The 13,151-nt window shown below is 44.7% G+C and overlaps 2 protein-coding genes across 2 annotated transcripts; both read right to left on the bottom strand.

The window, feature by feature from the left end:
- Window positions 1-607: 607 nt before the first annotated feature.
- On the bottom strand, window positions 608-8,463 carry LOC122723033. The gene is made up of 3 exons (XM_043953759.1): window positions 8,412-8,463; window positions 3,055-3,584; window positions 608-666 (listed from the first exon to the last, which is right to left on the bottom strand). The coding sequence occupies exons 2-3, from the start codon at window positions 3,572-3,574 to the stop codon at window positions 632-634; spliced, it is 555 nt and encodes a 184-aa protein (XP_043809694.1). The 5' UTR covers window positions 3,575-3,584; window positions 8,412-8,463; the 3' UTR covers window positions 608-631.
- LOC122723034 lies at window positions 8,443-11,307 on the bottom strand. The gene is made up of 2 exons (XM_043953760.1): window positions 10,650-11,307; window positions 8,443-8,501 (listed from the first exon to the last, which is right to left on the bottom strand). Exons 1-2 carry the CDS (start codon window positions 11,167-11,169, stop codon window positions 8,467-8,469), a joined length of 555 nt encoding a protein of 184 aa, XP_043809695.1. The 5' UTR covers window positions 11,170-11,307; the 3' UTR covers window positions 8,443-8,466.
- Window positions 11,308-13,151: the final 1,844 nt, after the last annotated feature.

Genomic DNA, 13,151 nt, shown 5'->3' with positions numbered 1-13,151 from the left:
TATCCTTTTACATACATCATGTCCACACTATGCTATACACAAACATACTGAAGCCAACACTCTGATGCTTCTGACTTCCCAGCTAACCCTGTACCTGCAAAACTGGGATTAAGGGAAAGGGATGAGCTTCTAAAGCCCAGTGAGTAGAAACATTGAAAACAGTTCATTCATACGCACTATATATGAAAATGCATCACAACACAAGCATCTCAATATATCTTGGATTAGACATGACCCCAAAACTCCCTCGACGGGCTATTGAAGTCGCCTTGGTCCAATCCCCACTAAGGTAGACATGACCCCAAAAATACCCTCTGTCAACACTGGCCCCCCAAAGGAGCTACACAGGGCATTCCAACAAGTAATTGCCCAACTGACCTGACACAATGACAGGAGCCGAAGCTTAGGCTATTGGAGTCGCCTGGGTCCACCTAATCTCAGATCACATAATATGCAATGCTTCACATTCGTGATTCTAATGCAATCACCCTAATACATATCATAGCATTCATGATGCATGAACTATGCTAAAGCATTATGTTTCTTTAATAAAAGATTAAGTTTAGTTCTACTCACCTCTAGCCAATGCTTGGCTAACCCTGGGCTAACTCTGCAAACTCTGAAGCAACACTCACTGCTGCTCTCTCTGGTTCCTCTGTTCTGTGCCTACACAGATGGACTCAAGTGAGGGACCAACATACTCTAACATACCTCTAAACATCTCCCCTTAAGACCCCTTAAAACACCTCAAAACATGCATGCAAAACAAGCAAAGGAAAGCTGGACAGGGCACCTTCGGCAGCACCTTCGGCGGCCGAATGTTTCCTCCAGAGACGAAAGTCAGGCATGTTCGGCGGCCTAACTTGGACTTTCGGGGGCCGAACCTGGGTTCATCCAGAACTCAGTTTCGTGCACAAGAACGCCTGCCATCCGAACTTCAACCCTCCAAACATGCATCCAACCTCTCCAAACATACTCTAAACACTTAATCATGCATATAGGAGTCTTAAACACATTAAAACTCCAACAAATAACACACAACAACCACAAACAAAGCATAGGATCCATACACCCTAATATGCACAACTCATGCATACACATGCACAACTCCCCTTTCCCCTCATCAAACTCATTTAAAACATAATTAAAACCAAGGATTCACACTTACCTATTGAAGAACAAAGGCTGGCGTGACTCCTAACTTGAAGAGATGGAGATTCAAGCTTCACAAGCTCCTAAACTCCACAACTTCTCAAAACTCCCTTTAACTCACTTAAAACCTACTTTTCTTTGAAAGATTTGATGTAAAACTATGGAAGATTATTGAGAGAAAGCATGAGCAAGTTCCTGAACCAAAGGAGAGCCTAAGCACCTCCTTAGTCGGCCAAAAGCACTTTTAAAAGTGCACCACCGCTTCACGTTGGGTGGCCAAAGCTCCATGCAACACCTCACCACTTTAGGGGGCCGAACCTTAAGTTTAGGGGGCCGAACGTGGGGTACTTTCGGCAGCCGAACTTTAACTTTAGGGGGCCGAAAGTGGGAAAATCTTCCTTAGCCTTTTCTCTTAAAAACTCATTTCCTTTTCAACTCAAAAACTTAAAACATATCAAAACATTTTAGAAAACCTTCACTCTACCCTTCAGGGAAACTCTGACATTCAAAATTCCACCGGACGGTAGGAACTCCGATGTCTGAACTAGCCGGGTATTACAATCTTCCCCCCTTACAAAACATTCGTCCTCGAATGTTAAAAACAAACAGATAAGCAAGTAAAGCCTATCACTTCTCTCTAAAGAGAGAATCTATACCTCTATTCTCGAATGTAACAGCCCGGCCCCGTACGACCGGCCCTGTTACCGCTCACAGCCCGTTACACCTCCTGGGGGCGGCCACTGTGAGCAGCTCTTAACATCCCTTCACCCTCACGGGTTCCAGGCAGGATTTGTCCCTCGGGGGAGCCAGTACGGCCCGCCCTAGCCCGAGTGGATTTGGCCCAAATTTCCCTTTGGAAATTAGGTCGCCTCCCCCACTGCTCGAACCCTTGACCTCCCACTTTAAGGGAATAGTCTGGTGAGAGTGAGTACCAATTCTTCTAGTTAGAAGAATTGGTACTCACTCTCACCAGACTATTCCCTTAAAGTGGGAGGTCAAGGGTTCGAGCAGTGGGGGAGGCGACCTAATTTCCAAAGGGAAATTTGGGCCAAATCCACTCGGGCTAGGGCGGGCCGTACTGGCTCCCCCGAGGGACAAATCCTGCCTGGAACCCGTGAGGGTGAAGGGATGTTAAGAGCTGCTCACAGTGGCCGCCCCCAGGAGGTGTAACGGGCTGTGAGCGGTAACAGGGCCGGTCGTACGGGGCCGGGCTGTTACATAAAAAGGCGCACTGTAACAGCCCGGAAACCGGTACCCTCTTTGTAACGGCCCAAACTGCTCGGCACTAGGATCCAGATCGGCTTAAGGCCGCCGGGACCCGTAGTAAGCCTGCTATGAACTCTGTATACCTGTTAAAATCCCATACATGATCCGACTGGACTATTACTTTTTAAAACTTGTCTTTAAAACTACCAGACTTAACCTTTAAAACACTGTCCTATAGGTCCAACCATATGAACCAAATGCTCAGATATACTAATCTGAACTAGCCCTCTGGCTATCTATAATACACCAGTGATGCTTTACCAAGTAACCTCCATACCCTATGCGCTCTGCAGCATAGAACCCACTCTGTAAGGGTCAGCATATCATAAGTTAACTTGGTTACCATAGAGTCACAGGAATCAAACCTGGTCTTCTCTAGTGGTCTACTCTGTGGATCACAGGAATCAAACCTGGTCTTTCCTATTGCACTGGTCTTGGGTCAAAGGAAGTAATCCCTGTCTTCCCTCACAGTTATAATTCACTGGGTTTTCGAAACACAACATGTTATTAAGCCTGGTTTGACTCATTGCTCATCATTAAACTGAAAACAGGATACATGCATAGACAAGGGATAAAACATACTATAGACAATAGGCAAAAGCACATTCTAATACATTTATAACAAAATGAACATACCTGGCACTACTGGGTCTGATGTGGCTGCCTCCTGTTGAACAACTCTACTTAAAAATGTCCGCTGAGACTGAGCTATCCAAGGTGCAGTACGACACTCACGAACTACATGTCCCTCCTGACCACACCTAAAACATGCTGTTGTCCCTGCAAGACAAACTCCCTTATGCAGCCTTCCACACCTCTCACATCTAAAGCTATCCCTATTAGAACTCGAACCCAACCCTGACTTTAACTTATTCCAAAACTCCCTCTTCTTTGACCCTTTAAGGCCTCTGACTTTCTTTTTCCCCCTTTTAGCAGCTGTACTCAAAATAGAGGGGTCAACTTCTCCTGAACTAGAGATCCTGGCATCCTTATTCTGGGTATCATCTACAGACTCTTCGTCCATATTCACTTGCACTCCTATATCCTTTCTTTGCACATCTAATTCTATCTCTCTCCTTACATCCATTCTTTCCCTGTTTTCCTCAAAAGATCCTTCAGATGGGTCTGATTCCACAGAATAACTAGCTCCACTCATCCTAGTTCTCCTGAATAACAACACATCAAGAAACAAACATTAGCACACATGTTCATATGAAAACACATGAATTTACAATATATACATGCATTACATAGCATAACATTAATAAGCATGAGTATTCCACATCAGCATGCAAAACAACTTCCTATCTTAGTGGACATGATTATACTTATTGTGTTTTGCCTTACTATGACTCTAGACCAACCTCTTTCCGATGTGGGACCTCGCTAATCCTTGAACAAAAAATGCTCAACACACCGTACTTCAGAGGCCCTATGCTCTGATACCAACTGTAACAGCCCGGAAACCGGTACCCTCTTTGTAACGGCCCAAACTGCTCGGCACTAGGATCCAGATCGGCTTAAGGCCGCCGGGACCCGTAGTAAGCCTGCTATGAACTCTGTATACCTGTTAAAATCCCATACATGATCCGACTGGACTATTACTTTTTAAAACTTGTCTTTAAAACTACCAGACTTAACCTTTAAAACACTGTCCTATAGGTCCAACCATATGAACCAAATGCTCAGATATACTAATCTGAACTAGCCCTCTGGCTATCTATAATACACCAGTGATGCTTTACCAAGTAACCTCCATACCCTATGCGCTCTGCAGCATAGAACCCACTCTGTAAGGGTCAGCATATCATAAGTTAACTTGGTTACCATAGAGTCACAGGAATCAAACCTGGTCTTCTCTAGTGGTCTACTCTGTGGATCACAGGAATCAAACCTGGTCTTTCCTATTGCACTGGTCTTGGGTCAAAGGAAGTAATCCCTGTCTTCCCTCACAGTTATAATTCACTGGGTTTTCGAAACACAACATGTTATTAAGCCTGGTTTGACTCATTGCTCATCATTAAACTGAAAACAGGATACATGCATAGACAAGGGATAAAACATACTATAGACAATAGGCAAAAGCACATTCTAATACATTTATACCTTAACTGACTAACTATTACATCACTTTACATATATCCTTTTACATACATCATGTCCACACTATGCTATACACAAACATACTGAAGCCAACACTCTGATGCTTCTGACTTCCCAGCTAACCCTGTACCTGCAAAACTGGGATTAAGGGAAAGGGATGAGCTTCTAAAGCCCAGTGAGTAGAAACATTGAAAACAGTTCATTCATACGCACTATATATGAAAATGCATCACAACACAAGCATCTCAATATATCTTGGATTAGACATGACCCCAAAACTCCCTCGACGGGCTATTGAAGTCGCCTTGGTCCAATCCCCACTAAGGTAGACATGACCCCAAAAATACCCTCTGTCAACACTGGCCCCCCAAAGGAGCTACACAGGGCATTCCAACAAGTAATTGCCCAACTGACCTGACACAATGACAGGAGCCGAAGCTTAGGCTATTGGAGTCGCCTGGGTCCACCTAATCTCTGATCACATAATATGCAATGCTTCACATTCGTGATTCTAATGCAATCACCCTAATACATATCATAGCATTCATGATGCATGAACTATGCTAAAGCATTATGTTTCTTTAATAAAAGATTAAGTTTAGTTCTACTCACCTCTAGCCAATGCTTGGCTAACCCTGAGCTAACTCTGCAAACTCTGAAGCAACACTCACTGCTGCTCTCTCTGGTTCCTCTGTTCTGTGCCTACACAGATGGACTCAAGTGAGGGACCAACATACTCTAACATACCTCTAAACATCTCCCCTTAAGACCCCTTAAAACACCTCAAAACATGCATGCAAAACAAGCAAAGGAAAGCTGGACAGGGCACCTTCGGCAGCACCTTCGGCGGCCGAATGTTTCCTCCAGAGACGAAAGTCAGGCATGTTCGGCGGCCTAACTTGGACTTTCGGGGGCCGAACCTGGGTTCATCCAGAACTCAGTTTCGTGCACAAGAACGCCTGCCATCCGAACTTCAACCCTCCAAACATGCATCCAACCTCTCCAAACATACTCTAAACACTTAATCATGCATATAGGAGTCTTAAACACATTAAAACTCCAACAAATAACACACAACAACTACAAACAAAGCATAGGATCCATACACCCTAATATGCACAACTCATGCATACACATGCACAACTCCCCTTTCCCCTCATCAAACTCATTTAAAACATAATTAAAACCAAGGATTCACACTTACCTATTGAAGAACAAAGGCTGGCGTGACTCCTAACTTGAAGAGATGGAGATTCAAGCTTCACAAGCTCCTAAACTCCACAACTTCTCAAAACTCCCTTTAACTCACTTAAAACCTACTTTTCTTTGAAAGATTTGATGTAAAACTATGGAAGATCATTGAGAGAAAGCATGAGCAAGTTCCTGAACCAAAGGAGAGCCTAAGCACCTCCTTAGTCGGCCAAAAGCACCTTTAAAAGTGCACCACCGCTTCACGTTGGGTGGCCAAAGCTCCATGCAACACCTCACCACTTTAGGGGGCCGAACCTTAAGTTTAGGGGGCCGAACGTGGGGTACTTTCGGCAGCCGAACTTTAACTTTAGGGGGCCGAAAGTGGGAAAATCTTCCTTAGCCTTTTCTCTTAAAAACTCATTTCCTTTTCAAATCAAAAACTTAAAACATATAAAAACATTTTAGAAAACCTTCACTCTACCCTTCAGGGAAACTCTGACTTTCAAAATTCCACCGGACGGTAGGAACTCCGATGTCTGAACTAGCCGGGTATTACAATCTCCCCTCCTTACAAAACATTCGTCCTCGAATGTTAAAAACAAACAGATAAGCAAGTAAAGCCTATCACTTCTCTCTAAAGAGAGAATCTATACCTCTATTCTCCTGATCTGAGTTTATACTCATAACCTTTTTCTGAACTCCACAGCTTTCGCTGCGCTACTCTGATCCTTATTCTTCTTTGCTTTCTCTTAACTAAACTAATCTCTTTGTGAAAACTCTCACTTTTAATTCTTAACAGATACAAATCTGTAATGATACCAATCCGTAATCACACTGGAATCACAACCAGTTTCCACTAACAGTTCCAATAGATCATCAATCTTTTCTACCAATCTGTATTACCAACCTTGTAATACTGATCCTTGCCCGCCTTTCTTCTAAACTGACTTAATCTCTAACTCTCAACAGGTATTGCTCCAATCTGTACTCTGATCATACCAATCTGTAATCCAATCTTCTTTGATTAGAACAGTTAGTAGATCAATCAATCCTATCTAGGAACACCTGTAATTGCTTAGTAGTGACCCTGTTAACTGTAAACAGTTATAACAAAATCTCAAGAGTCTATCCTTCGTTTTCCACAACAACACTGGAATCACTAGAAGAATTGGTACTCACTCTCACCAGACTATTCCCTTAAAGTGGGAGGTCAAGGGTTCGAGCAGTGGGGGAGGCGACCTAATTTCCAAAGGGAAATTTGGGCCAAATCCACTCGGGTTAGGGCGGGCCGTACTGGCTCCCCCGAGGGACAAATCCTGCCTGGAACCCGTGAGGGTGAAGGGATGTTAAGAGCTGCTCACAGTGGCCGCCCCCAGGAGGTGTAACGGGCTGTGAGCGGTAACAGGGCCGGTCGTACGGGGCCGGGCTGTTAACTGTAACAGCCCGGAAACCGGTACCCTCTTTGTAACGGCCCAAACTGCTCGGCACTAGGATCCAGATCGGCTTAAGGCCGCCGGGACCCGTAGTAAGCCTGCTATGAACTCTGTGTACCTGTTAAAATCCCATACATGATCCGACTGGACTATTACTTTTTAAAACTTGTCTTTAAAACTACCAGACTTAACCTTTAAAACACTGTCCTATAGGTCCAACCATATGAACCAAATGCTCAGATATACTAATCTGAACTAGCCCTCTGGCTATCTATAATACACCAGTGATGCTTTACCAAGTAACCTCCATACCCTATGCGCTCTGCAGCATAGAACCCACTCTGTAAGGGTCAGCATATCATAAGTTAACTTGGTTACCATAGAGTCACAGGAATCAAACCTGGTCTTCTCTAGTGGTCTACTCTGTGGATCACAGGAATCAAACCTGGTCTTTCCTATTGCACTGGTCTTGGGTCAAAGGAAGTAATCCCTGTCTTCCCTCACAGTTATAATTCACTGGGTTTTCGAAACACAACATGTTATTAAGCCTGGTTTGACTCATTGCTCATCATTAAACTGAAAACAGGATACATGCATATACAAGGGATGAAACATACTATAGACAATAGGCAAAAGCACATTCTAATACATTTATACCTTAACTGACTAACTATTACATCACTTTACATATATCCTTTTACATACATCATGTCCACACTATGCTATACACAAACATACTGAAGCCAACACTCTGATGCTTCTGACTTCCCAGCTAACCCTGTACCTGCAAAACTGGGATTAAGGGAAAGGGATGAGCTTCTAAAGCCCAGTGAGTAGAAACATTGAAAACAGTTCATTCATACGCACTATATATGAAAATGCATCACAACACAAGCATCTCAATATATCTTGGATTAGACATGACCCCAAAACTCCCTCGACGGGCTATTGAAGTCGCCTTGGTCCAATCCCCACTAAGGTAGACATGACCCCAAAAATACCCTCTGTCAACACTGGCCCCCCAAAGGAGCTACACAGGGCATTCCAACAAGTAATTGCCCAATTGACCTGACACAAAGACAGGAGCCGAAGCTTAGGCTATTGGAGTCGCCTGGGTCCACCTAATCTCTGATCACATAATATGCAATGCTTCACATTCGTGATTCTAATGCAATCACCCTAATTCATATCATAGTATTCATGATGCATGAACTATGCTAAAGCATTATGTGTCTTTAATAAAAGATTAAGTTTAGTTCTACTCACCTCTAGCCAATGCTTGGCTAACCCTGGGCTAACTCTGCAAACTCTGAAGCAACACTCACTGCTGCTCTCTCTGGTTCCTCTGTTCTGTGCCTACACAGATGGACTCAAGTGAGGGACCAACATACTCTAACATACCTCTAAACATCTCCCCTTAAGACCCCTTAAAACACCTCACCACTTTAGGGGGCCGAACCTTAAGTTTAGGGGGCCGAACGTGGGGTACTTTCGGCAGCCGAACTTTAACTTTAGGGGGCCGAAAGTGGGAAAATCTTCCTTAGCCTTTTCTCTTAAAAACTCATTTCCTTTTCAAATCAAAAACTTAAAACATATCAAAACATTTTAGAAAACCTTCACTCTACCCTTCAGGGAAACTCTGACATTCAAAATTCCACCGGACGGTAGGAACTCCGATGTCTGAACTAGCCGGGTATTACAATCTTCCCCCCTTACAAAACATTCGTCCTCGAATGTTAAAAACAAACAGATAAGCAAGTAAAGCCTATCACTTCTCTCTAAAGAGAGAATCTATACCTCTATTCTCCTGATCTGAGTTTATACTCATAACCTTTTTCTGAACTCCACAGCTTTCGCTGCGCTACTCTGATCCTTATTCTTCTTTTCTTTCTCTTAACTAAACTAATCTCTTTGTGAAAACTCTCACTTTTAATTCTTAACAGATACAAATCTGTAATGATACCAATCCGTAATCACACTGGAATTACAAACAGTTTCCACTAACAGTTCCAATAGATCATCAATCTTTTCTACCAATCTGTATTACCAACCTTGTAATACTGATCCTTGCCCGCCTTTCTTCTTCTTTACTAAACTGACTTAATCTCTAACTCTCAACAGGTATTGCTCCAATCTGTACTCTGATCATACCAATCTGTAATCCAATCTTCTTTGATTAGAACAGTTAGTAGATCAATCAATCCTATCTAGGAACACCTGTAATTGCTTAGTAGTGACCCTGTTAACTGTAAACAGTTATAACAAAATCTCAAGAGTGTATCCTTCGTTTTCCACAACAACACTGGAATCTTCCAGGGTGAGGTACTAAGTCAGATACACCCTTTATCCACTAAGCTCTCTTATACTTTTCTGACTCTTCTGAACTCTCTCTTTCTCTGCAGGTGCCATCCTGTAGGGTAGAAGGAAAGAAATGATTCTGCGGCCAGATATCATTCTCATTCCAACCTCTAATTCTCTAACAGATGGTAAACCTGACAGATCATCTGGGAAACATCTAGAACTCTCTCTCTAGTAAAGGGTACTGAGGCTGATTCCCTGTCCTGACAAACTTGCTCACAAGAGTTAGAACCCTCTGACAACTTTTCCTGTATAACGATGAGCCTGCGGGACTGATATCAACTTCTAGGCATCTATACTGTACTCTATTCCTCTATACTCTGTCCTTTTTAAGGACTAACTATTGATCCATCCTGAGCTCTAAACTCTCCTACCTTGTCTCTGCGGACACAGGTAGTACTATGAGTAGCTAGCCAATCCGCCCTAGGTTGACATCATCAGTCACCCCTAGAACCATAAGGTCAGCTGGATCGCATCGCCTACTCTGTATAAACTCTGAACTAAACTGACTGACTCTGCATCAGATGGATCATATTCAGGTCTACTGACCCTGAGAAAAACACTCTAAGCCCAGAAGTCATCAAATCCACTCTATCAATGGCTCATAAACAACAAGGAAAGTGAAACACTGGGTCCAAAACAAACAGCATACACATCTGAACACTTCCAAGTGAACGCATCTGACGTCACCATGTATGATGTGTTTGCCTCCTACTGAGTCAGGGTGCAGATCCAAGCTAAAGCTAATGGAACTTCCCTCGGGAATTTACTGAAGAAAAGGCTCTCCCTTCTTCCTCAGCCTCACCACCATCTAATCCCAGACTAACTCTAGTCTCTTTATGAACTTACCTTCCTTTTCTTTTCCTCTTACTCTGACCCATCTTATCCTTCTACTTATTCATACTTACTGTTACTCTTTTTACTTCTTGTTCTATTTTCTGCCTTATTTACTCTTCTTCTTCTTGAGAAATCAATTCTCACTATGCCTAGGTTTATGAAAACCTGAGATCCTAACATCTCATAATAACTCTCTCTTTAACTCTTCTTTGAAATTCTATCTATTTATCTTTTACTTCGATTACAACAAAAGACATCCTATCAGAATTCTCAAAACACATCAGAACATTCATAACAAAATGAACATACCTGGCACTACTGGGTCTGATGTGGCTGCCTCCTGTTGAACAACTCTACTTAAAAATGTCCGCTGAGACTGAGCTATCCAAGGTGCAGTACGACACTCACGAACTACATGTCCCTCCTGACCACACCTAAAACATGCTGTTGTCCCTGCAAGACAAACTCCCTTATGCAGCCTTCCACACCTCTCACATCTAAAGCTATCCCTATTAGAACTCGAACCCAACCCTGACTTTAACTTATTCCAAAACTCCCTCTTCTTTGACCCTTTAAGGCCTCTGACTTTCTTTTTCCCCCTTTTAGCAGCTGTACTCAAAATAGAGGGGTCAACTTCTCCTGAACTAGAGATCCTGGCATCCTTATTCTGGGTATCATCTACAGACTCTTCGTCCATATTCACTTGCACTCCTATATCCTTTCTTTGCACATCTAATTCTATCTCTCTCCTTACATCCATTCTTTCCCTGTTTTCCTCAAAAGATCCTTCAGATGGGTCTGATTCCACAGAATAACTAGCTCCACTCATCCTAGTTCTCCTGAATAACAACACATCAAGAAACAAACATTAGCACACATGTTCATATGAAAACACATGAATTTACAATATATACATGCATTACATAGCATAACATTAATAAGCATGAGTATTCCACATCAGCATGCAAAACAACTTCCTATCTTAGTGGACATGATTTTACTTATTGTGTTTTTTATGTAACAGCCCGGCCCCGTACGACCGGCCCTGTTACCGCTCACAGCCCGTTACACCTCCTGGGGGCGGCCACTGTGAGCAGCTCTTAACATCCCTTCACCCTCACGGGTTCCAGGCAGGATTTGTCCCTCGGGGGAGCCAGTACGGCCCGCCCTAGCCCGAGTGGATTTGGCCCAATTCCTTCCTCTGGGAATTAGGTCGCCTCCCCCACTGCTCGAACCCTTGACCTCCCACTTTAAGGGAATAGTCTGGTGAGAGTGAGTACCAATTCTTCTAGTAGAAGAATTGGTACTCACTCTCACCAGACTATTCCCTTAAAGTGGGAGGTCAAGGGTTCGAGCAGTGGGGGAGGCGACCTAATTCCCAGAGGAAGGAATTGGGCCAAATCCACTCGGGCTAGGGCGGGCCGTACTGGCTCCCCCGAGGGACAAATCCTGCCTGGAACCCGTGAGGGTGAAGGGATGTTAAGAGCTGCTCACAGTGGCCGCCCCCAGGAGGTGTAACGGGCTGTGAGCGGTAACAGGGCCGGTCGTACGGGGCCGGGCTGTTACATAAAAAGGCGCCTTTTTATGTAACAGCCCGGCCCCGTACGACCGGCCCTGTTACCGCTCACAGCCCGTTACACCTCCTGGGGGCGGCCACTGTGAGCAGCTCTTAACATCCCTTCACCCTCACGGGTTCCAGGCAGGATTTGTCCCTCGGGGGAGCCAATACAGCCCGCCCTAGCCCGAGTGGATTTGGCCCAAATTTCCCTTTGGAAATTAGGTCGCCTCCCCCACTGCTCGAACCCTTGACCTCCCACTTTAAGGGAATAGTCTGGTGAGAGTGAGTACCAATTCTTCTTTTTATGTAACAGCCCGGCCCCGTACGACCGGCCCTGTTACCGCTCACAGCCCGTTACACCTCCTGGGGGCGGCCACTGTGAGCAGCTCTTAACATCCCTTCACCCTCACGGGTTCCAGGCAGGATTTGTCCCTCGGGGGAGCCAGTACGGCCCGCCCTAGCCCGAGTGGATTTGGCCCAAATTTCCCTTTGGAAATTAGGTCGCCTCCCCCACTGCTCGAACCCTTGACCTCCCACTTTAAGGGAATAGTCTGGTGAGAGTGAGTACCAATTCTTCTAGTAGAAGAATTGGTACTCACTCTCACCAGACTATTCCCTTAAAGTGGGAGGTCAAGGGTTCGAGCAGTGGGGGAGGCGACCTAATTTCCAAAGGGAAATTTGGGCCAAATCCACTCGGGCTAGGGCGGGCCGTACTGGCTCCCCCGAGGGACAAATCCTGCCTGGAACCCGTGAGGGTGAAGGGATGTTAAGAGCTGCTCACAGTGGCCGCCCCCAGGAGGTGTAACGGGCTGTGAGCGGTAACAGGGCCGGTCGTATATGCATGATTAAGTGTTTAGAGTATGTTTGGAGAGGTTGGATGCATGTTTGGAGGGTTGAAGTTCGGATGGCAGGCGTTCTTGTGCACGAAACTGAGTTCTGGATGAACCCAGGTTCGGCCCCCGAAAGTCCAAGTTAGGCCGCCGAACATGCCTGACTTTCGTCTCTGGAGGAAACATTCGGCCGCCGAAGGTGCTGCCGAAGGTGCCCTGTCCAGCTTTCCTTTGCTTGTTTTGCATGCATGTTTTGAGGTGTTTTAAGGGGTCTTAAGGGGAGATGTTTAGAGGTATGTTAGAGTATGTTGGTCCCTCACTTGAGTCCATCTGTGTAGGCACAGAACAGAGGAACCAGAGAGAGCAGCAGTGAGTGTTGCTTCAGAGTTTGCAGAGTTAGCCCAGGGTTAGCCAAGCATTGGC

Source organism: Manihot esculenta, unplaced genomic scaffold, assembly GCF_001659605.2.
Source record: "Manihot esculenta cultivar AM560-2 unplaced genomic scaffold, M.esculenta_v8 Scaffold65, whole genome shotgun sequence".
Taxonomy (NCBI): Eukaryota; Viridiplantae; Streptophyta; class Magnoliopsida; order Malpighiales; family Euphorbiaceae; genus Manihot; species Manihot esculenta.
Note: the sequence above shows the minus strand (reverse complement) of the source record. Positions and strands in the feature narration are given on the sequence as shown.